Genomic DNA, 18,749 nt, shown 5'->3' with positions numbered 1-18,749 from the left:
AAATAAAAAAAACTTGCACAATAAATTAAACAATTGATTAAAACCATAAAAAATCCTCTTATGATCTATCTAATACAATGGATCTATGCCAAACTTATACTGATTAGCACTTACAGACGTCGTAGATAGCAATATAATAAGCTAAAACTTAGTAACAAATGCTAGAAATGACTAACAAATTCAGTTAATAGAATGATGCAGTATCCTATATCAATCAATATCCTATATAAATCAGTATCCTATATAAATCATATTATAAGATAATTTACCAGATAGTTCAATAAAGTAATTTGCACATGCCCTATGTACAGCAACCTCTATAAAAAAAAAAAATCCCTGAATAAAAAATCAGTGTTATAAAAATCCAAATGAAGAGTCTAAAAGAATAATATATATAATGCAAGTGTGAACTTAAATGTCCAAATTAGTCCAATGGTGAGTCCAGTAAAATGTGAATAATCCATGTAAAAAGTTAGTAAAAAAATATCAAAATAAAAAATGGGTATATAAGAAAAAATTTGTCCGTTAACGAAAAAACCAGGTGTACACCTAAAAAATGTGGAATAATATAACAAAAAAAATTCACAATGTGTTCCAATCCTGTACTACATGAAATTCTTTGTGTAGACCCAAAATAAATTGTATCCTAAAGTGAAAAACTGCTTTAAAGAAGGTGCTTTATAGATGCTTTTCCTCTATAGATATTCTTTCAAGTGAGGTATTCTCATAATGTTGATAGTCTTCAGTGTCCTATAGAAAATAAACAGTGCAATAATGCTACTATAAATAAGCAAAATAGGTATTAAACTTACCAATAGAGAACCTGAGCCGTTATACCAGTAATATCTACGCGTTTCGATCCCGGAGGACCTTTCTCAAGACTGATTTGCATATCATTAGATGAGGCTGTGGATAGGCTGTGGGGCGTGGTAAAGTAGCATGGAAGTACAGCCCTTTTGCTTGGGTGTTCCACAATCGTCAAGCTGCAACTACAAGCAGTGTTACAAAAGGTAAAATTTACAAAATGTATTCATCAGTATACATTTTTATAGTCATGACAACTGCGCAATTGTAGATACTGGAGTTTATTTCACTAAGTGTACTGGGGTGGTATTGTGTGTGTGTTTTTTTTTTTTTTTTTTTTTTTTTTTTGTTTTTTTTTTTATCGCATCTGGCGGTGAAATGGTGGCATGAAATATACCAAAATGGGCGTAGATCAATACTTTGGATTGTCTACTAAAATAAAAAATAGTTGCTAAATGCTAAAATCGGTCTTGTCTTTTGGGGAAGTTTGTCTGAAATCCCCTGCCTTACTGAGCATGTGCAAGAATTCACAAAATATACGTATATACCGGAGGAGTGGAAATAGATATAACTTTAAAATATCAGAAAAAAATCTACTGCTCATTTTGAAGTTCAGACTTAAAGGGCGATTTATCAAGCTGAGGCGGACAGGGGCACATATATGCGCTCCTGTCTGCCGCAGCTCGCGTCTTGTGGACTGAATTCTCCTGGAGGAATTCAGCATTGCTCACGAGTGCTATTCTGCACTCGTGTGCAATCCCACCCCCTGCCTGCGCACAGCCAATGACGCTCAGGCAGGAGCTGTCAATCTCCTTCGTCGGAAAAGACCGGGGAGATTGAATTTCGCCAAACAAGAGGTGGTGAAAGGTTAGGGAAACAGCAGTCTGATGACCGCCGCTTGTTAAATACCGGGTGCAAGTTCTCGTGTGAGAACCTGCAGCCGTAAGGGCTCAAAAGCCTTTGATAAATCGATCCCTAAGTGCTATTGCATTGTCTTGAATTTGTAGATTATGCAAAGCTACTATATTTACTGGTCCTTTAAATTCATCTTTAGTAGTACTTCCAATGGAATTAAATAATTACACAAAACTAACTTAATAAAAAAAAAAATAATTTTATTTTGTAATACTTTTACAGAGGAGCATGAAACGGATGAAAAGCGAGGCAAACTGTATAAACCAGCTTCACGGTTTTCAGAACCAAAAAATCAACAGCCTGTTATTGAGAGGTCCCCACCACCACCACCACCACCTCCTCCTGTTTTACTTTTGGAACCTAAAAAACCAGTAAGCCTCTTATATATTTTACCAATACCATGTTTCATTTTGGTTAAATGGACGGAGTCAAAAGCTAAACTTGATTCTGGGCACAGAATTAAATTGTGCACAGTCCTTTTATATGCACACTTTATTAGGCAGCAGCTGCTAGTGAGCCATGTGCAAGTTCACTGTATACAAATGAGTTTGTGATTCTCTTATGACTGTCACATAATTAAGACAGAGAAATTAAGGTAAATTTTGAAATTTGTCAAAAAACTACTCGCTGGTGCTCATTTTAAGTTAAATTGCAGTCTTTATTGTATGCATTAATTATGCAATTCTACTTTATTTAATGGTCCTTTTAAAAACCTGAATTTTTGTTTCTGTTTTTACTTAATAAAGCCCGCTTTTTTTCTAGAAGAAAAATATTTTTTGTATTCTAAATTGCCAATCTCTGAGGTTTCGTGATTGTATAAAAGGGTCTTTTAATCCTTGCTGCGCAATGCATTTCAATAATTTTGTATCAAAATTAGATACAAGCTAGCGTAATTAGAGCATTTAAAAGTTTCTTGTGATAGAAACAGACAATATAGCGCATTGCATTGTTTTTAATGAACATTGTGTAAATATTCTTTAGGAGCTTAGCAAATAATAATTACATGCTTCAGTCCATTAGAGCATGTTATTTTTACTACTATCGACCCTGCTCTACTGTGTGTTTAACCCCTACAAAGCAGTTTATTACAGTAGTGTCGCCACTGATCCAATCGGCAGCGCTAGTCGCGTGACTCAGATGTGCAGCTCGCACTGCTGGGTTCCGTATAGGAGAAGCAGTGCATCTCGTCCTGAGTGGCACTTCTACTGTGTTTAACCCCTTTGCTGCAGTAGGGTCGGGTTGATAGTCCTAAAAATACACGCTCTAACGCAGGGGCCAACAAATTCACTCTGTAATACATCTGGTGGAATTAGCTGATCTCTGGTTAAAGTAGATTAGTATCAACCCAGCAGGGTCGATAGTTGTAAAATTACATGCTATAACTGATTAGAGCATGTCATATATTATTTTTTTCTTACTATTATGACACTTTAAATTTGATATTAACAACAGTTTAGTTGTTTGTTGATGTGACCTACTGCTTATTTGGCCATGTGTAGTTTCTTTGTCGTCTTGCACATGGAAGTAACTGTTGCAGGCATTCGCTGTCACTGAAAACATGGGGGGGGGGTAGATAAATGAGCATTATATACCGTCTTGTCATACATATTTATACATTTTAAAAGAAGCATTTTGCAGATGCATGTGTATTTCATAAATGCCATTAATGTTCTCCAAGAACCACTTTATTTGTGTAATGCAAGCTTTTGGTTTAACATTTGTTTGTTTTTAGCCTCTGAAAAAAGGGGAGAAGGAAAAGAAAAAAAGCAATTTGGAGCTTTTTAAGGAAGAACTTAAACAGTAAGTCTGCAAATACAGAGTCTGATGTTTCACTAAATAACAGGCAAACAAGACAGTTACACAGGTATTAGTCATTTGCTGAGACTGTCTAGTGTAAAACTCTCCAACTATATAGCACTGCTACTAAAATAAGTTGTCAGCTTCTAAAATTAAAGGGTTTGAATGAAGATTTGTACCTCTAAAAAGTATTTAATATTTTTTTATATCGGCCAAGGGTTAATTTATATTATCCCTACACTTTTTACACTGATAAACGGCTACTTTGTTACATCATTATAAACTGTGTAGTATTGATTAAAAGCTAGTGTGAAATTGGTAATTTTCTCTTGTTAAGTGTGTTCAGTCCACGGGTCATCCATTACTTATGGGATATATTCTCCTTCCCAACAGGAAGTTGCAAGAGGATCACCCAAGCAGAGCTGCTATATAGCTCCTCCCCTCACATGTCATATCCAGTCATTCTCTTGCAACCCTCAACAAAGGAGGTCGCGAGAGGTGTTGGAGTTTTTTACTTAATTATTCTTCAATCAAAAGTTTATTTTAAATGGCACCGGAGTGTGCTGTTTTTTTATCTCAGGCAGTATTTGGAAGAAGAATCTGCCTGCGTTTTCTATGATCTTAGCAGACGTAACTAAGATCCACTGGCTGTTCTCGACATTCTGAGGAGTGGGGTAACTTCAGAAAATGGGAATAGCATGCGGGGTCCCCCGCAAATGAGGTATGTGCAGTACAATATTTTTTGGGAATGGAATTGACTAAGAAAACACTGCTGTTACCCATATGATGTAAGTACAGCCTTAAATGCAGTAGTAGCGACTGGTATCAGGCTGATAAATGTATGCGCAGTTGAGTTATTTTCTAGGGACTAGAATTTGACTGAGAAAATACTGTTAATACTGAAATAATGCATAAGCCTTAGCTGCAGTAGAAGCGACTGGTAGCAGGCTTAGTGATAACTTTGCATGACATTGAAAAAGTTTGTTTTTAAAACGTTTACTGGCATGTTATTCGTTTTGTGAGGTACTTTGGTGATAAATCTTTTTGGGCATGATTTTTTTCCATATGGCTAACGTATATTTCTGCATAGAAACCGTTATATCAGGTCTCCCACTGTTGTAATATGAGTGGGAGGGGCCTTTTTTTAGCGCCTTGTTGCGCAGTTAAAATTCCTGCTTCTTCCTCCTTGATCCAGGACGTCTCTAGAGAGCTCAGGGGTCTTCAAAATTCGTTTTTGAGGGAGGTAATCAGTCACAGCAGACCTGTGACAGTGTGTTTGACTGTGATAAAAGCGTTAAATCTTAAATTGATTATCCGTTTTGGGTATTGAGGGGTTAATCATCCTTTTGCTAATGGGTGCAATCCTCTGCTAATTTAATACGTTTACTGTTAAAAATTGTTTGCTATAACTGAATTGGTTCATTGTTATTCAACTGTGTTTTTTAAAAGCGCTGCAGCGTTTTTTATATTGCTTGTAAACTTATTGAAAGTAATTTCCAAGCTTGCTAGCTTCATTGCTAGTCTGTTTAAACATGTCTGATACAGAGGAATCTGCTTGTTCATTATGTTTAAAAGCCGATGTGGAGCCCAATAGAAATATGTGTACCAATTGTATTGATATTACTTTAAATAAAAGTCAGTCTTTACCGGTAAAGAAATTATCACCAGACAACGAGGGGGAAGTTATGCCGTCTAACTCTCCTCACGTGTCAGTACCTTCGCCTCCCGCTCAGGAGGTGCGTGAGATTGTGGCGCCAAGTACATCAAGGCCCTTACAAATCACTTTACATGATATGGCTAATGTTATGAAAGAAGTATTATCTAATCTGCCCGAGTTAAGAGGCAAGCGCGATAGCTATGGGTTAAGGACAGAGCACGCCGATGACACGAGAGCCATGTCTGATACTGCGTCACAATTTGCAGAACATGAGGACGGAGAACTTCATTCTGTGGGTGACGGTTCTGATTCAGGGAGACTGGATTCAGAAATTTTAAATTTAAGCTTGAGAACCTCCGCGTGTTGCTAGGGGAGGTGTTAGCGGCTCTGAATGATTGTGACACGGTGGCAATCCCAGAGAAATTATGTAGGCTGGATAAATACTATGCGGTACCGGTGTGTACTGACGTTTTTCCTATACCGAAAAGGCTTACAGAGATTATTAGCAAGGAGTGGGGTAGACCTGGTGTGCCCTTTTCCCCTCCTCCGATATTTAGAAAAATGTTCCCTATAAACGCCGCCACACGGGACTTATGGCAGACGGTCCCTAAGGTGGAGGGAGCAGTTTCTACTTTAGCCAAGCGTACCACTATCCCGGTGGAGGATAGTTGTGCCTTCTCAGATCCAATGGATAAAAAATTAGAGGGTTACCTTAAGAAAATGTTTGTTCAACAAGGTTTTATATTACAGCCCCATGCATGCATTGCGCCTGTCACTGCTGCAGCGGCATTCTGGTTTGAGTCTCTGGAAGAGGCGATTCGCACAGCACCATTGGATGAGACTTTGAGCAGGCTTAGAACGCTTAAGCTAGCTAATGCGTTTGTTTCGGATGCCGTAGTGCATTTAACCAAACTTACGGCTAAGAATTCCGGATTCGCCATCCAGGCGCGCAGAACGCTATGGCTTAAATCCTGGTCAGCAGATGTAACTTCTAAATCTAAACTACTGAATATTCCTTTCAAAGGGCAGACCTTATTCGGGCCCGGCTTGAAGGAAATTATTGCTGACATTACTGGAGGTAAGGGCCACACCCTTCCTCAGGACAGGGCCAAATCAAAGGCCAAACAGTCTAATTTTCGTGCCTTTTGTAATTTCAAGGCAGGAGCAGCATCAACTTCCTCCGCTCCAAAACAGGATGGAACTACTGCTCGTTACAGACAGGGTTGGAAAGGCAACCAGTCATGGAACAAGGGCAAGCAGGCCAGAAAGCCTACTTCCGCCCCTAAGACAGCATGAAGAAAGGGCCCCCTTTCTGGAGACGGATCTAGTGGGGGGCAGACTTTCTCTCTTCGCCCAGGCTTGGGCAAGAGATGTCAAGGATCCCTGGACGTTGGAGATTATATCTCAGGGATACCTTCTGGACTTCAAAACTTCTCCTCCACAAGGGAGGTTTCATCTGTCAAGGTTATCAACAAACCTAGTAAAGAAAGAGGCATTTCTACAATGTGTACAAGACCTCTTAGTGATGGGAGTGATCCACCCAGTTCCGCGAACGGAACAAGGGCAAGGTTTTTACTCAAATCTGTTTGTGGTTCCCAAAAAAGAGGAAGCCTTCAGGCCAATCTTAGACCTAAAAATCTTAAACAAATTCCTAAGGGTTCCATCGTTCAAGATGGAAACCATTCAAACCATCCTACCCATGATCCAAGAGGGTCAGTGTGTGTGTGTGTGTGTGTGTGTGTATATATATATATATATCTATCCACAGTGGACTTAAAGGATGCCTACCTTCACATACCGATTCACAAAGATCATTATCGGTACCTAAGGTTTGCCTTTCTAGACAGGCATTACCAGTTTGTAGCTCTTCCCTTCGGGTTAGCTACAGCTCCGAGAATTTTTACAAAGGTTCTGGGCTCGCTTCTGGCGGTACTAAGACCGCGAGGCATAGCGGTGGCTCTGTACCTAGACGACATTCTGATACAAGCGTCAAGTTTTCAAAATGCAAAGTCTCATACAGAGATAGTTCTAGCATTTCTGAGGTCGCATGGGTGGAAAGTGAACATGGAAAAGAGTTCTCTGTTTCCACTCACAAGGGTTCCTTTCCTAGGGACTCTTATAGATTCTGTAGAGATGAAGATTTACCTGACTGAGTCCAGGTTATTAAAAATTCTAAATGCTTGCCGTGTCCTTCATTCCATTCCAAGCCCATCAGTAGCTCAGTGCATGGAAGTAATCGGCTTAATGGTCGCGGCAATGGACATAGTGCCATTTGCGCGCCTGCATCTCAGACCGCTGCAATTATGCATGCTAAGTCAGTGGAATGGGGATTACTCAGATCTGTCCCCTTTACTGTATCTGGACCAGGAGACCAGGGATTCTCTTCTCTTCCGTGCTACGGATCCAGGTCCAGGGACCCGGGAGCGGTGCTGATAGATGCCCTAGCAGCCCCTTGGGTTTTCAACATGGCTTATGTGTTTCCACCTTTTCCGTTACTGCCTCGACTGATTGCCAAGATCAAACAGGAGAGAGCATCAGTGATTCTGATAGCGCCTGCGTGGCCACGCAGGACCTGGTATGCAGACCTAGTGGACGTGTCGTGCTGTCCACCATGGTCTCTGCCTCTGAGGCAGGACCTTCTAATTCAGGGTCCTTTCAACCATCCAAACCTAATTTCTCTGAGGCTGACTGCATGGAGATTGAACGCTTGATTCTATCGAAGCGTGGTTTCTCGGAGTCGGTTATTGATACATTAATACAGGCTCGGAAACCTGTGACCAGAAAAATTTACCATAAGATATGGCGTAAATATTTATATTGGTGTTAATCCAAGAGTTACTCATGGAGTAAGGTTAGGATTCCTAGGATATTGTCTTTTCTACAAGAGGGTTTAGAAAAGGGTTTATCCGCTAGTTCGCTAAAGGGACAGATTTCTGCTCTGTCTATTCTTTTACACAAGCGTCTGGCAGAGAATCCAGACATCCAGGCTTTTTGTCAGGCTTTGGCTAGGATTAAGCCTGTGTTTAAAGCTGTTGCTCCTCCGTGGAGCTTAAACTTGGTTCTTAAAGTTCTTCAGGGTGTTCCGTTTGAACCCCTTCATTCCATTGATATTAAGCTTTTATCTTGGAAAGTTCTGTTTTTGATGGCTATTTCCTCGGCTCGAAGAGTCTCTGAGTTATCTGCCTTACATTGTGATTCTCCTTATCTGATCTTTCATTCAGACAAGGTAGTCCTGCGTACTAAACCTGGGTTTTTACCTAAGGTTGTTTCTAACAGGAATATCAATCAAGAGATTGTTATTCCATCATTATGTCCTAATCCTCCTTCAAAGAAGGAACGTCTTTTGCATAATCTAGACGTGGTCCGTGCCCTGAAGTTCTACTTACAGGCAACTAAAGATTTTCGGCAAACTTCTTCTCTGTTTGTCGTTTACTCTGGACAGAGGAGAGGTCAAAAGGCTTCGGCTACCTCTCTCTCTTTTTGGCTTCGTAGCATAATACGTTTAGCCTATGTGACTGCTGGACAGCAGCCTCCTGAAAGAATTACAGCTCATTCCACTAGAGCTGTGGCTTCCACCTGGGCCTTTAAGAATGAGGCCTCTGAACAGATTTGCAAGGCTGCAACTTGGTCTTCACTTCATACTTTTTCCAAATTTGACACTTTTGCTTCTTCGGAGGCTGTTTTTGGGAGACAGGTTCTTCAGGCAGTGGTTCCTTCTGTTTAATGTTCCTGCCTTGTCCCTCCCATCATCCGTGTACTTTAGCTTTGGTATTGGTATCCCATAAGTAATGGATGACCCGTGGACTGAACACACTTAACAAGAGAAAACATAATTTATGCTTTCCTGATAAATTTATTTCTCTTGTAGTGTGTTCAGTCCACGGCCAGCCCTGTCTTTTTTTTTTTTTGAGGCAGGTTTTAAATTATAACTCCAGTCACCACTGCACCCTATAGTTTCTCCTTTCTCGTCTTGTTTCGGTTGAATGACTGGATATGACATGTGAGGGGAGGAGCTATATAGCAGCTCTGCTTGGGTGATCCTCTTGCAACTTCCTGTTGGGAAGGAGAATATATCCCATAAGTAATGGATGACCCGTGGACTGAACACACTACAAGAGAAATAAATTTATCAGGTAAGCATAAATTATGTTTTTGAAAGATTGCATTAATGTTATGCCAACTATATTTTAGAATACAAGAGGAAAGAGATGAACGACACAAAACAAAAGGGAGATTGAGCAGGTTTGAGCCTCCTCCCACCGATCCAGAAGGTCAGAGGCGCACATGTAAGTGATGTTTTGCTTACTACTTATGAGACAGTGTAGTTATAAACTGACTCACTCAACAATATAAATTGTTAATAGCTTTCACTATTTCTTTCTGACAGTGAGTCCACGGATCATTAATTACTGATGGGAATATTACTCCTGGCCAGCAGGAGACAAAGAGCACCACAGCAAAGCTGTTAAGTATCACTTCCCTTCCCACAAACCCCAGTCATTCTCTTTGCCTGCATTGCAAGGAGGTGGTGAAGTTTCGGTGTCTGAAGAAGTGTATTTATTTTACTTCGATCAAGAGTTTATTATTTTGAAGACCAGAGTACGTTTGCTCTGATCTTTCCTCTCAGGTTTGGGTCTAGCTGTACTCCACGTTAGTCTCTTCAGTAGGGCATTGGTGATTTTAGAGCAGTTAAGAAGTTGTGAGGTGGACCTTGCTGTGTTTTCCTAACATGTTGCTGCCCTGGTATAAAAAGCCTGAGTAAGTTTACTCTGTCTTGTTTCACAGGTCTCTGTGAGGAGTGGCATCCTCTCAAGCCGGGTGAGCTGTCGTCCTGCTGGACGGCTAGATGCAGGTAAGTGCCTTTTTGGTCTTCTAGGTTAGGAGATGGGCACTTGAAAAATAAAATAAACCATCTTTATTGGGACTGATTTATTCCTTTGGGAATGATTATTTAGGCAGTGGCAGGCAGGACCTCTTATGTGTGAGACATGCAGGGAATTCTCCCCATAGACTTTATTTTAAATGGTGCCCTTTACAGTTTGTTTCTGTTACTTAGCACTGTATTATCTCTGCCTATTTTTAACTGTTACTGCTGTAGGCAGTGTTATCCAGATGTACCCACTGTAGTTTAGTGGTGATTTAAAGGTTTGGGTTTACCGAAGGACTAGACTGCTGCTTTAATTTTTAATGGCGGTTTTGTGACTATGAAGCGCGCAGTTGATTTTAACAGCGCACTTAATTTTCATTGTTCTGCTGCCTCCACCTCCTAGAAGAGCGGCGCCATCTTCGACTTTCTGTTACTGATCTTAAATGCCCTCCTCACTGAGAATGGCGCGGTACTTAGACCTACCGTCTCTGTGAGACTTTTTTTAGTAGGGCTGATTCAGTCTTCCTGCATTTTAATTGTTCCTGGTGCACTCAATGCTTTTTTTTCATGGTGGGAGCTGCAATCTTGTTTAGAGCTGAGAAACACTAGCTCTGCGTGATAGTCTCCCTGCAGTCTAACACTGACATGACATGGTGTGTGCGGTTTTGCATTAGCCCCATGCACCTGCTCAGCTAAGGTTGGATTAAATATAGAACTAAACAGTTATTTTATTTCTATATCGCAAGTTGCTTAATATTGAAATATTTTAAAGTGACAGGCACATTTTTAAAACATTCCCAAAGTCTTTAATATCTTAAGATTTGGAACAGGGGGCTGCTCTATGGTTTCTTACCTTAATGTCCTAAGGCATTTTTATTTATTTTTAAAGTGACAGGACAATTATTTAAAGTATGTGATTTTTGTGCTGTCAGTTTGATTTTGGAGCTTGAGTTCTGCTCCTATGGACAAATTTGATTTTATTTTGCCCTTTTAATTGTATAGGCCAGATAAGTGTCCTATGTAATTTTCTTTTATTTTCTGAGTTTCATGTCTCTTAGATGATGCTGATGATGCTGTTTAGGCATTGCCACAGCTTTATCCTCAAACGTCCCAAGCCTTAATGGCTACACATATAGTGTCTCCTGGAGGAGCTTATGTGCCTGCAGAAGTTGTTGCACATGTATCTTTGGCGATATCTGCTTTTCCTATGTTAAAAGAAATACGCAAGAGGAAAATTAGAAATTCAGCTAGTAAGGTTTCTGTTCCATTTCCTGCTACTCTGACTGACCTTCCTCATAGGTCTGATGTGGAGGATACGCCGGTAGCCTCTGAGGGTGAAATCTCAGATTCGGACAGTAATTCCTTAATCTGATTCTGAAGTAGTATCCTTCAGATTTTAGCTTGAACAACCTCTGTATTGTTGATCGAGGTTTTGGCTACCTTCGAGCGACTGATACAGCTGTCGTCAACCCTAAGAACCTAGTAAACCTTATAAACACTAGGATTCCTCTGTGGAGGTTTTTCCTGGTCCAGACCATGCTAGGAAGTTTTCATGTCGCCGCCTCCATTACATATCAGGGGACATGGTGCTTAAAGTGAAAGTTAATCCTAGCGTTTCACAAACGCTAGGATTGACTATTGAAACAAAGGGGACTTTCATTCATGAAGTATAAGATACTTCATGTAGAAATCACCTTTTATTTGTCTCTACTCAACCGATCAGCGATTTGAGCTACTAACAAAGGCCACGGCTAAAAGAATTTTTGCTAAGAGGTGACCTTTTCACCTCTTAGCCAGTAGCTGTGTGGTAAATCCGGATTGGCGCCCATGGGAGCCAGATTTACTGCACTGCTATTGACTAAGAGTTAAAGCCGTGGCATTTGTTAGCAGCTCAAATCGCCGATCGGTTGAAACAAAGGAGCTTTCTCCATAAAGTATCTTATACTTCATGAATGAAAGTCCCCTTTATTTGTTGCAATAGTCAATCCTAGCGTGTTTGAAACGCTAGGATTAACTTTCACTTTAAGTAGTAGGAACCATTTCTCCTCTGGTTCAGAGAACTGTGATCTCTAGAGAGGATTGCTGCTCTTTTCAGGATCAATGGACTTACATGGAAGTTTGTGTTGCCACTGTGTAAAGTGCGGCATCTTAAGGGTGTGACGCCTTGTATGATTTTAATTGCTAGGAACTCCCTTGGAGGAGATCCAAAACAGAATTAAGGTTCTTTATCTAGCCATTCTTTTATTTCTGAGGCTACCATGCAAGCTTTTAATCCCAGAGTCAAGATCTGGCTTAGCTGTGCTAGCCCGCGGGGCGTTGTGGCCTTATTTTGGTCAGTGGATTTTTCCTTGAGTCCAAGCTTCTGGCGCTTTCTTTTCAAGGATAAGACCTTGTTTGGTCCTGATCTGTCAGTTTTTTTTTTTTCTCCTGATATTACGGGTGGAAAAGGGTATTTTCTTCCACAAGACAAGATGAATAGTCCTAGAGGAGTTTGCCCCCATTCCGGGAATCGGACAAGTGGGGGGGCTGTATCTCTCGGTTTGTCTCCAAGAGAGGATACGAAATGTCTTAGATAGGCTATGGACTTAGTATCTCAGATTTTCTACATAGAATCATACCTTCCTCCCAGAGGCAGGTTCCTCTCAAATTTATCTGCAGGCCAGATAACAGTGAGGCATTTTTTGAAGTGCATTTGGAACCTCCTTTCCCTGGGATAGTTCCTGTTGGTCCAAGAGGGTATGTTCAAGTTCCTAAGTTTTGCCTTCTGTCAAACACTTTCAGTTTGTGTCTCTTTCCTCTGTCCTTGCCATAGCTCTGAGGGGGCTATATTGCCAGTGATCAGGTTTCAGTGAATTGCTGTGATGACTTTCCTGGACGTCAAGGTTTAGGCACCATCTTTTCAACAAGCAAACTCTCATACAGAGATCTTGTTGGTTTTTCTTAATTCCACGAATGGAAGTGAATCTGAAGATGAGTTCCCTTGTTTGGCTACAGGGGTAGTTTCTTAGGGACCATATTAGTTTCCCTATCTCTAAAATATTTTTTTTGGCAGAGGTCAGAAAATAGGATTTTTTTCCCCTCTTGCCTTTTTTTTGGCATTCTATGGTTTGGCCATTCTGTGGCTCAATGTATGGAGGTAATTGGTCTCATGGTTGCTTCATTGGACATCGTTCCTTGGCTCAATTCCATCTGAGTGTCTGCTCTTATGCATGTTCAGATAGTGGACCAGGGGATCCTGTGTCTCTGTCTTGCAGGATAGATCTAGAATTAGTGGTATAGTGTTCGCTTTGCTTTCGAGAGGTAGCGGGATTGTTACCTGCATTCTCCAGTTCTCAGGAGCTTCTGTCTCAGGGCACATACTTCCGGAGACTTTCCTGAGTAATAGTGACCACGGTCGCTAGCCTGTTGGATAGTAATTATGGACTTAGGTGGTGTCTGCTCTTCCCATAACCATTTTGGAGTTGAAAGTGATCTACATTGCTTTGATGGCTTTGCCTTAGTTGTCTTAACTGTTTTTTCTGGTTCTGGTTGTACAATTTCGTCTCATTAGTTATGTTAATCACCTGGGAGGAACCTGGAGTTCCTTTGCCATGATTGGCATGGGTTTTTTGGTGGACGGACGCTCACATTCGTTTATCCGTTATTCACATTTCAGGAGTGAATACTGGGAGCGGTCTTCTTGAGCAGTCAGATTTTTCAACCCGAGGAGTGGGTGCTTCTCCTGGAGGTGTTCTCTAGGTTAACCCTCAATGGGGGGGTGCTGGAGTTGGAGATGGCAGTACGTCAAGCTTCCAAGTTATGTTAAAGGTCTAGAGATCAGCAGGCTGTTCTGTTAAATTCCCTGGCGTTGCCTTGGGATTTCAGTCTGACATCACTGTTTCTCGGTTTGCTCCTCTTCCCCAAATCGTTGTTCGTATCAAACAGGAGAGGCGTAGGTAATTCAAATTATCCCTGCATGCCTCGCAGGACCTGGTATGCAGACCTAGAGGTGATGTTATCTTTCACCTTGGAGACTGCCTCTGAGTAAGGATCTTCTGATCAGGGTCCCTTCTCTCATCCAAGTTTCGTTTCTCTGATGCTGTCTGCTTGGAGATTGAACGCTTAGTTCCCTCTAAGCGTGGGTTTTCAGATTCAGTCGTTGAGACTTTGATACAGGCTGGTAAGCCTGTGACTAGGGAAATTTACCATATAGTATGGCGTAAATATCTGTATTGGTGTGAATCCAAGGGCTACTCTTGGAGTAGAGTTAAGATTCCTAGAATTTTGTTTTTTCCCCAGGTGGGTCTGGAGAAAGGTTTGTCAGCAAGTTCTCTGAAGGGTCAGATTTTGTTGCATAAGCGTCTGGCGGATGAGCCAGACGTGCAATCCTTCGTCAGAATCAGGCCTGTGTTTAAATCTGTTACTACTCCTGGAGTCTTAAAGGGACACTGTACCCAAATTTTTTTCTTTTGTGATTCAAATAGAGCATGCAATTTTAAGCAACTTTCTAATTTACTCCTATAATCAAATTTTCTTCTCTTGGTATCTTTATTTGAAATGCAAGAATGTAAGTTTAGATGCCGGCCCATTTTTGGTGAAAAACCTGGGTTGTCCTTGCTGATTGGTGGATAAATTCATCCACCAATAAAAAAAAATGCTGTCCAGAGTCTGAACCAAGAAAAAAAGCTTAAATGCCTTCATTCTCAAATAAAGATAGCAAGAGAACAAAGAAAAATTCATAATAGGAGTAAATTAGAAAGTTGCTTAAAATTGCATGCTCTATCTGAATCATAAAAGAAAAAATTTGGGTTCAGTGTCCCTTTAACCTTTAGAGTTTTACAGCAGGCTGCGTTTGAGCCTATGCATTCCATTTCGTCTTCTCGGAGAGTCTCTGAACTCTCAGCGTTTACAGTATGATTCTCCTTACCTTATCTTTCGTTCTGATAAGGTGGTTCTGTGTACTAAGTTAGGTTTCCTTTCTAAGGTTGTTTCGGATAGGAATATTAATCAGGGAATCGTTGTTCCTCCTTTGTGTTCTAACCCTTCTCATAAGGAGGGTTTGTTGCACAACCTAGATGTGGTGCGTGCGCTGTAATTCTACTTGCAGGCGACTAAGGACTTTCGCTTGTCTCCTGTTTTGTTTGTCTGTTTCTCTGAGAAACGCAAGGGCCAGAAAGCTACGGCTACTTCTTTTGTTTGGCCTATGAAACTGCTGGACGGCAGCCTCCTGAGAGAATCACGGTTCACTCTACGAGGGCTGTTACTTTTTCCTGGGCCTTCAAAAATGAAGCTTCGGTGGAATAGATTTGCAAGGCTGCAACTTGGTCCTCTCTACATACTTTTGCCTTGGCTGCGGCCCATTTTGGGAGAAGGGTTCTTCAAGCAGTGGTGCCTTCTGTTTAGGTTACCCGTCTTGTTGCTCCCTTATCTGTGTCCTCTAGCTTGGGTATTGATTCCCAACAGTAATTTGATGATCCGTGGACTCGCCGTGTCATTAAAAAGAAAACAAAATTTATGCTTACCTGATAAATTTCTTTCTTTCTTGACACAGTGAGTCCACGGCCCGCCCTGTTTTTTCAGACTTTTTTTTGTTTGTTATATAAACCTCTGAGCCTTGTGGTGTTTCCTTTCTCTCCTTTCCTTCGGTCGAATGACTGGGGTTTGTGGGAAGGGAAGTGATACTTAACAGCTTTGCTATGGTGCTCTTTGCTTCCTCCTGCTGGCCTGGAGTGATCTTCCCGACAGTAATTAATGATGATCCGTGGACTCACCGTGTCAAGAAAGTAAGAGAAATTTATCAGGTAAGCATACATTTTGTTTTCTTAGAACTTTCCAACTAAAATAGCTAAATTAAAGGGGCATGCAACCCAGCATTTTTATAGTTCCAGTAGTGCATTCATGCTTCTAAGCCTATTTAGGTATAGTTTTCAACAAAGGCGACCAAAAGAACGACGCAAATTAAATAGAAGTAAATTGAAAAGTTGTTGAACCTCTTAATGACAGAGGACGTGCAGGGTACGTCCTCTAAAAAAAGACAGTTAACGCCTGAGGACGTACCCTGCACGTCCTTGGTCTGGAAAGCAGCTGGAAGCAATCCTGCTCGCTTCCAGCTGCTTTCCGGTTATTGCAGTGATGCCTCGATATGGAGGCATCCTGCAATAACCCTGCATGGTCATCCGATGCAGAGAGAGCCACTCTGTGGCCCTCTCTGGACCGGACATCGATGGCCGGTATCGTTAATGGGTGGGAGTGGGGTGGGTGGCCATCGATGGGCCGTGTGATGATGGGGGGCGCGTGGGAACCGCTACACTACAGAAAAAAAAAATAGTGGGAGAAAGTCAGGGGCTATTTAAAAATAATCTAAGGGATCTTGGAGGGGTGGGGGTTGGTCTTGGGTGGGGAGCTACACTACAGAAAATTGGGGGGGGGGGGGGATTAAAAAACAACATTGTTTTCTAAACTGGGTACTGGCAGACAGCTGCCAGTACCCAAGATGGCGCCCATTAAGGTAGAGGGGGAGGGTTAGAGAGCTGTTTGGTGGGATCAGTGAGGGTGGGGGCTAAGGGGAATCCTACACAGCAGCATATGTAAATATGTTTACCCTCCCCCTGATTAAGAGGGATCAGGGGGTCTGATGTTTCAGGTGGGAGGCTGAGCTCTACACTAAAGCTAAAATTAACCCTGCAAGCTCCCTAATTAACCCCTTCACTGCTAGCCATAATACACGTGTGATGTGCAGCGGCATTTAGTGGCCTTCTAATTACCAAAAAGCAGCGCCAAAGCCATATATGTCTGCTATTTCTGAACAAAGGGGATCCCAGAGAAGCATTTACAACCATTTGTGCCATAATTGCACAAGCTGTTTGTAAATGATTTCAGTGAGAAACCTAAAACTGAAAAATAACTTTTTTATTTTTTTTATTTTTTTTATTTTATTATTTTATTTTTTTATCGCATTTGGCGGTAAAATGGTGGCATGAAATATACCAAAATGGTATACTAAAGCTAAAATTACCCCAAAAAGTTTCCTACATGCTCCCTAATTAACCCCTTCACTGCTGGGCATAATAAATGTGTGGTGTGCAGTGGCATTTAGCGGCCTTCTAATTGCCAAAAAGCAATGCCAAAGCCATATATATCTGCTATTTCTTAAAGGGACAGTATACACTCATTTTCATATAACTGCATGTAATAGACACTACTATAAAGAACAAGATGCACAGATACTGATATAAAAATCCAGTATAAAACTGTTTAAAAACTTACTTAGAAGCATTCAGTTTAGCTCTGTTGAAAAGGTAGCTGGAAAGCCCACTGCAAGTGGCAAATAAGACACTTCCCCCCCCCCCCCCTTCTTTTACATATGAAAAGACCCTTTACACAAACAGGAGCAAGCTGGAGAAGGTAGCTGACTGTGTTCAAATAAAACTTTGGGGCTTGGTTAGGAGTCTGAAAATCAGAGCAATGTTATTTAAAAATAAGCAAAACTATACATTTATTTAAAAAAAAAAAAAAAACTTTATGGGCTTTATAAATAGATCATCTACAAAACATTTATGCAAAGAAAAAAATGAGTGTATAATGACCCTTTAACAAAGGGGATCCCAGAGAAGCATTTACAACCATTTATGCCATAATTGCATAAGTTGTTTGTAAATAATTTCAGTGAGAAACCTAAAGTTTGTGAAAAAGTGAACGATTTTTTGTATTTGATCGCATTTGGCGGTGAAATGGCATGAAATATACCAAAATGGGCCTAGATCAATACTTTGGGATGTCTTCTAAAAAATATATATATGTCAAGGGATATACAGGGATTCCTGAAAGATATCAGTGTCCCAATGTAAGTTGCCATTTCCAAACCACTTTTTTTTCAAAATTTGCGCAAAGTGCTACTTGTATTTATTGCTCAATAACTTGCAAAAAAAGCAAAGAACATGTAAACATTGGGTATTAATAAACTCAGGACAAAATTTAGAAACTTTTTAGCATGGGTGTTTTTTGGTGGTTGTAGATGTGTAACAGATTTTGGGTGTGTTTTTTTTTTTTTTTAAATTTTTTCCTCATATTTTATAAAAATTTTTTATAGTAAATTATAAGATATGATGAAAATAATGGTATCTTTAGAAAGTCCATTTAATGGCGAAAAAAACGATATATGTGTGGGTACAGTAAATGAGTAAGAGGAAAATTACAGCTAAACACAGACACTGCAAAAATGTAAAAATAGCCCTGGTCCCAAACGGACAGAAAATGGAAAAGTGCTGTGGTCATTAAGGGGTTAAAATAGTATGCTCTATCTGAATCGTGAAAGAAATATTTTGTTGCATGTCCTTTTTAAACTAGTAAGTTTAGTTATAACGGGAAAAAGGTTTTTACCCGTTTTTGAGATATTTGAAAGCTGTACCTATATTTCTTTAGTAATCGAGTTTGATTTGAGTTTTAATTTGAGTTTCTACAAAACCTCTTGAAACAGTTTAAAAATATTTAGAATGCTATTTGCAACTTTATTAGATATGTAAATGTTGAAATGCTTTTCAAGGTAGTAGTATTAGTTATTTGTAGAGCCCCAACGGATTCCGTAGCACTGTTGTAGATTGCTTAAAGGTGATTTACAAACAGCTGGTCTCATAGGCTTGCATGCTAAGGGGGGTTTAAAGGGACACTGAACCCACATTTTTTTCTTTCGTGATTCAGATAGAGCATGACATTTTAAACAACTTTCTAATT

General features: G+C 40.5%; 1 protein-coding gene across 1 annotated transcript in view; it reads left to right on the top strand.

Annotated features, from left to right (window-relative positions):
* The window catches only part of U2SURP (U2 snRNP associated SURP domain containing), a 248,488-nt gene that overhangs the window by 48,307 nt on the left and 181,432 nt on the right, over positions 1-18,749 (top strand). Inside the window, 3 exon segments of the mRNA XM_053710012.1 lie at positions 1,942-2,090; positions 3,452-3,519; positions 9,365-9,459. Of these exon segments, the coding sequence (XP_053565987.1) occupies positions 1,942-2,090; positions 3,452-3,519; positions 9,365-9,459 (312 nt within the window).

The sequence above is a fragment of the Bombina bombina genome, chromosome 4 (assembly GCF_027579735.1).
Source record: "Bombina bombina isolate aBomBom1 chromosome 4, aBomBom1.pri, whole genome shotgun sequence".
Classification (NCBI taxonomy): Eukaryota; Metazoa; Chordata; class Amphibia; order Anura; family Bombinatoridae; genus Bombina; species Bombina bombina.
The sequence above is the reverse complement of the archived record's forward strand: the minus strand, read 5'-3'. Positions and strand labels throughout refer to the sequence as shown.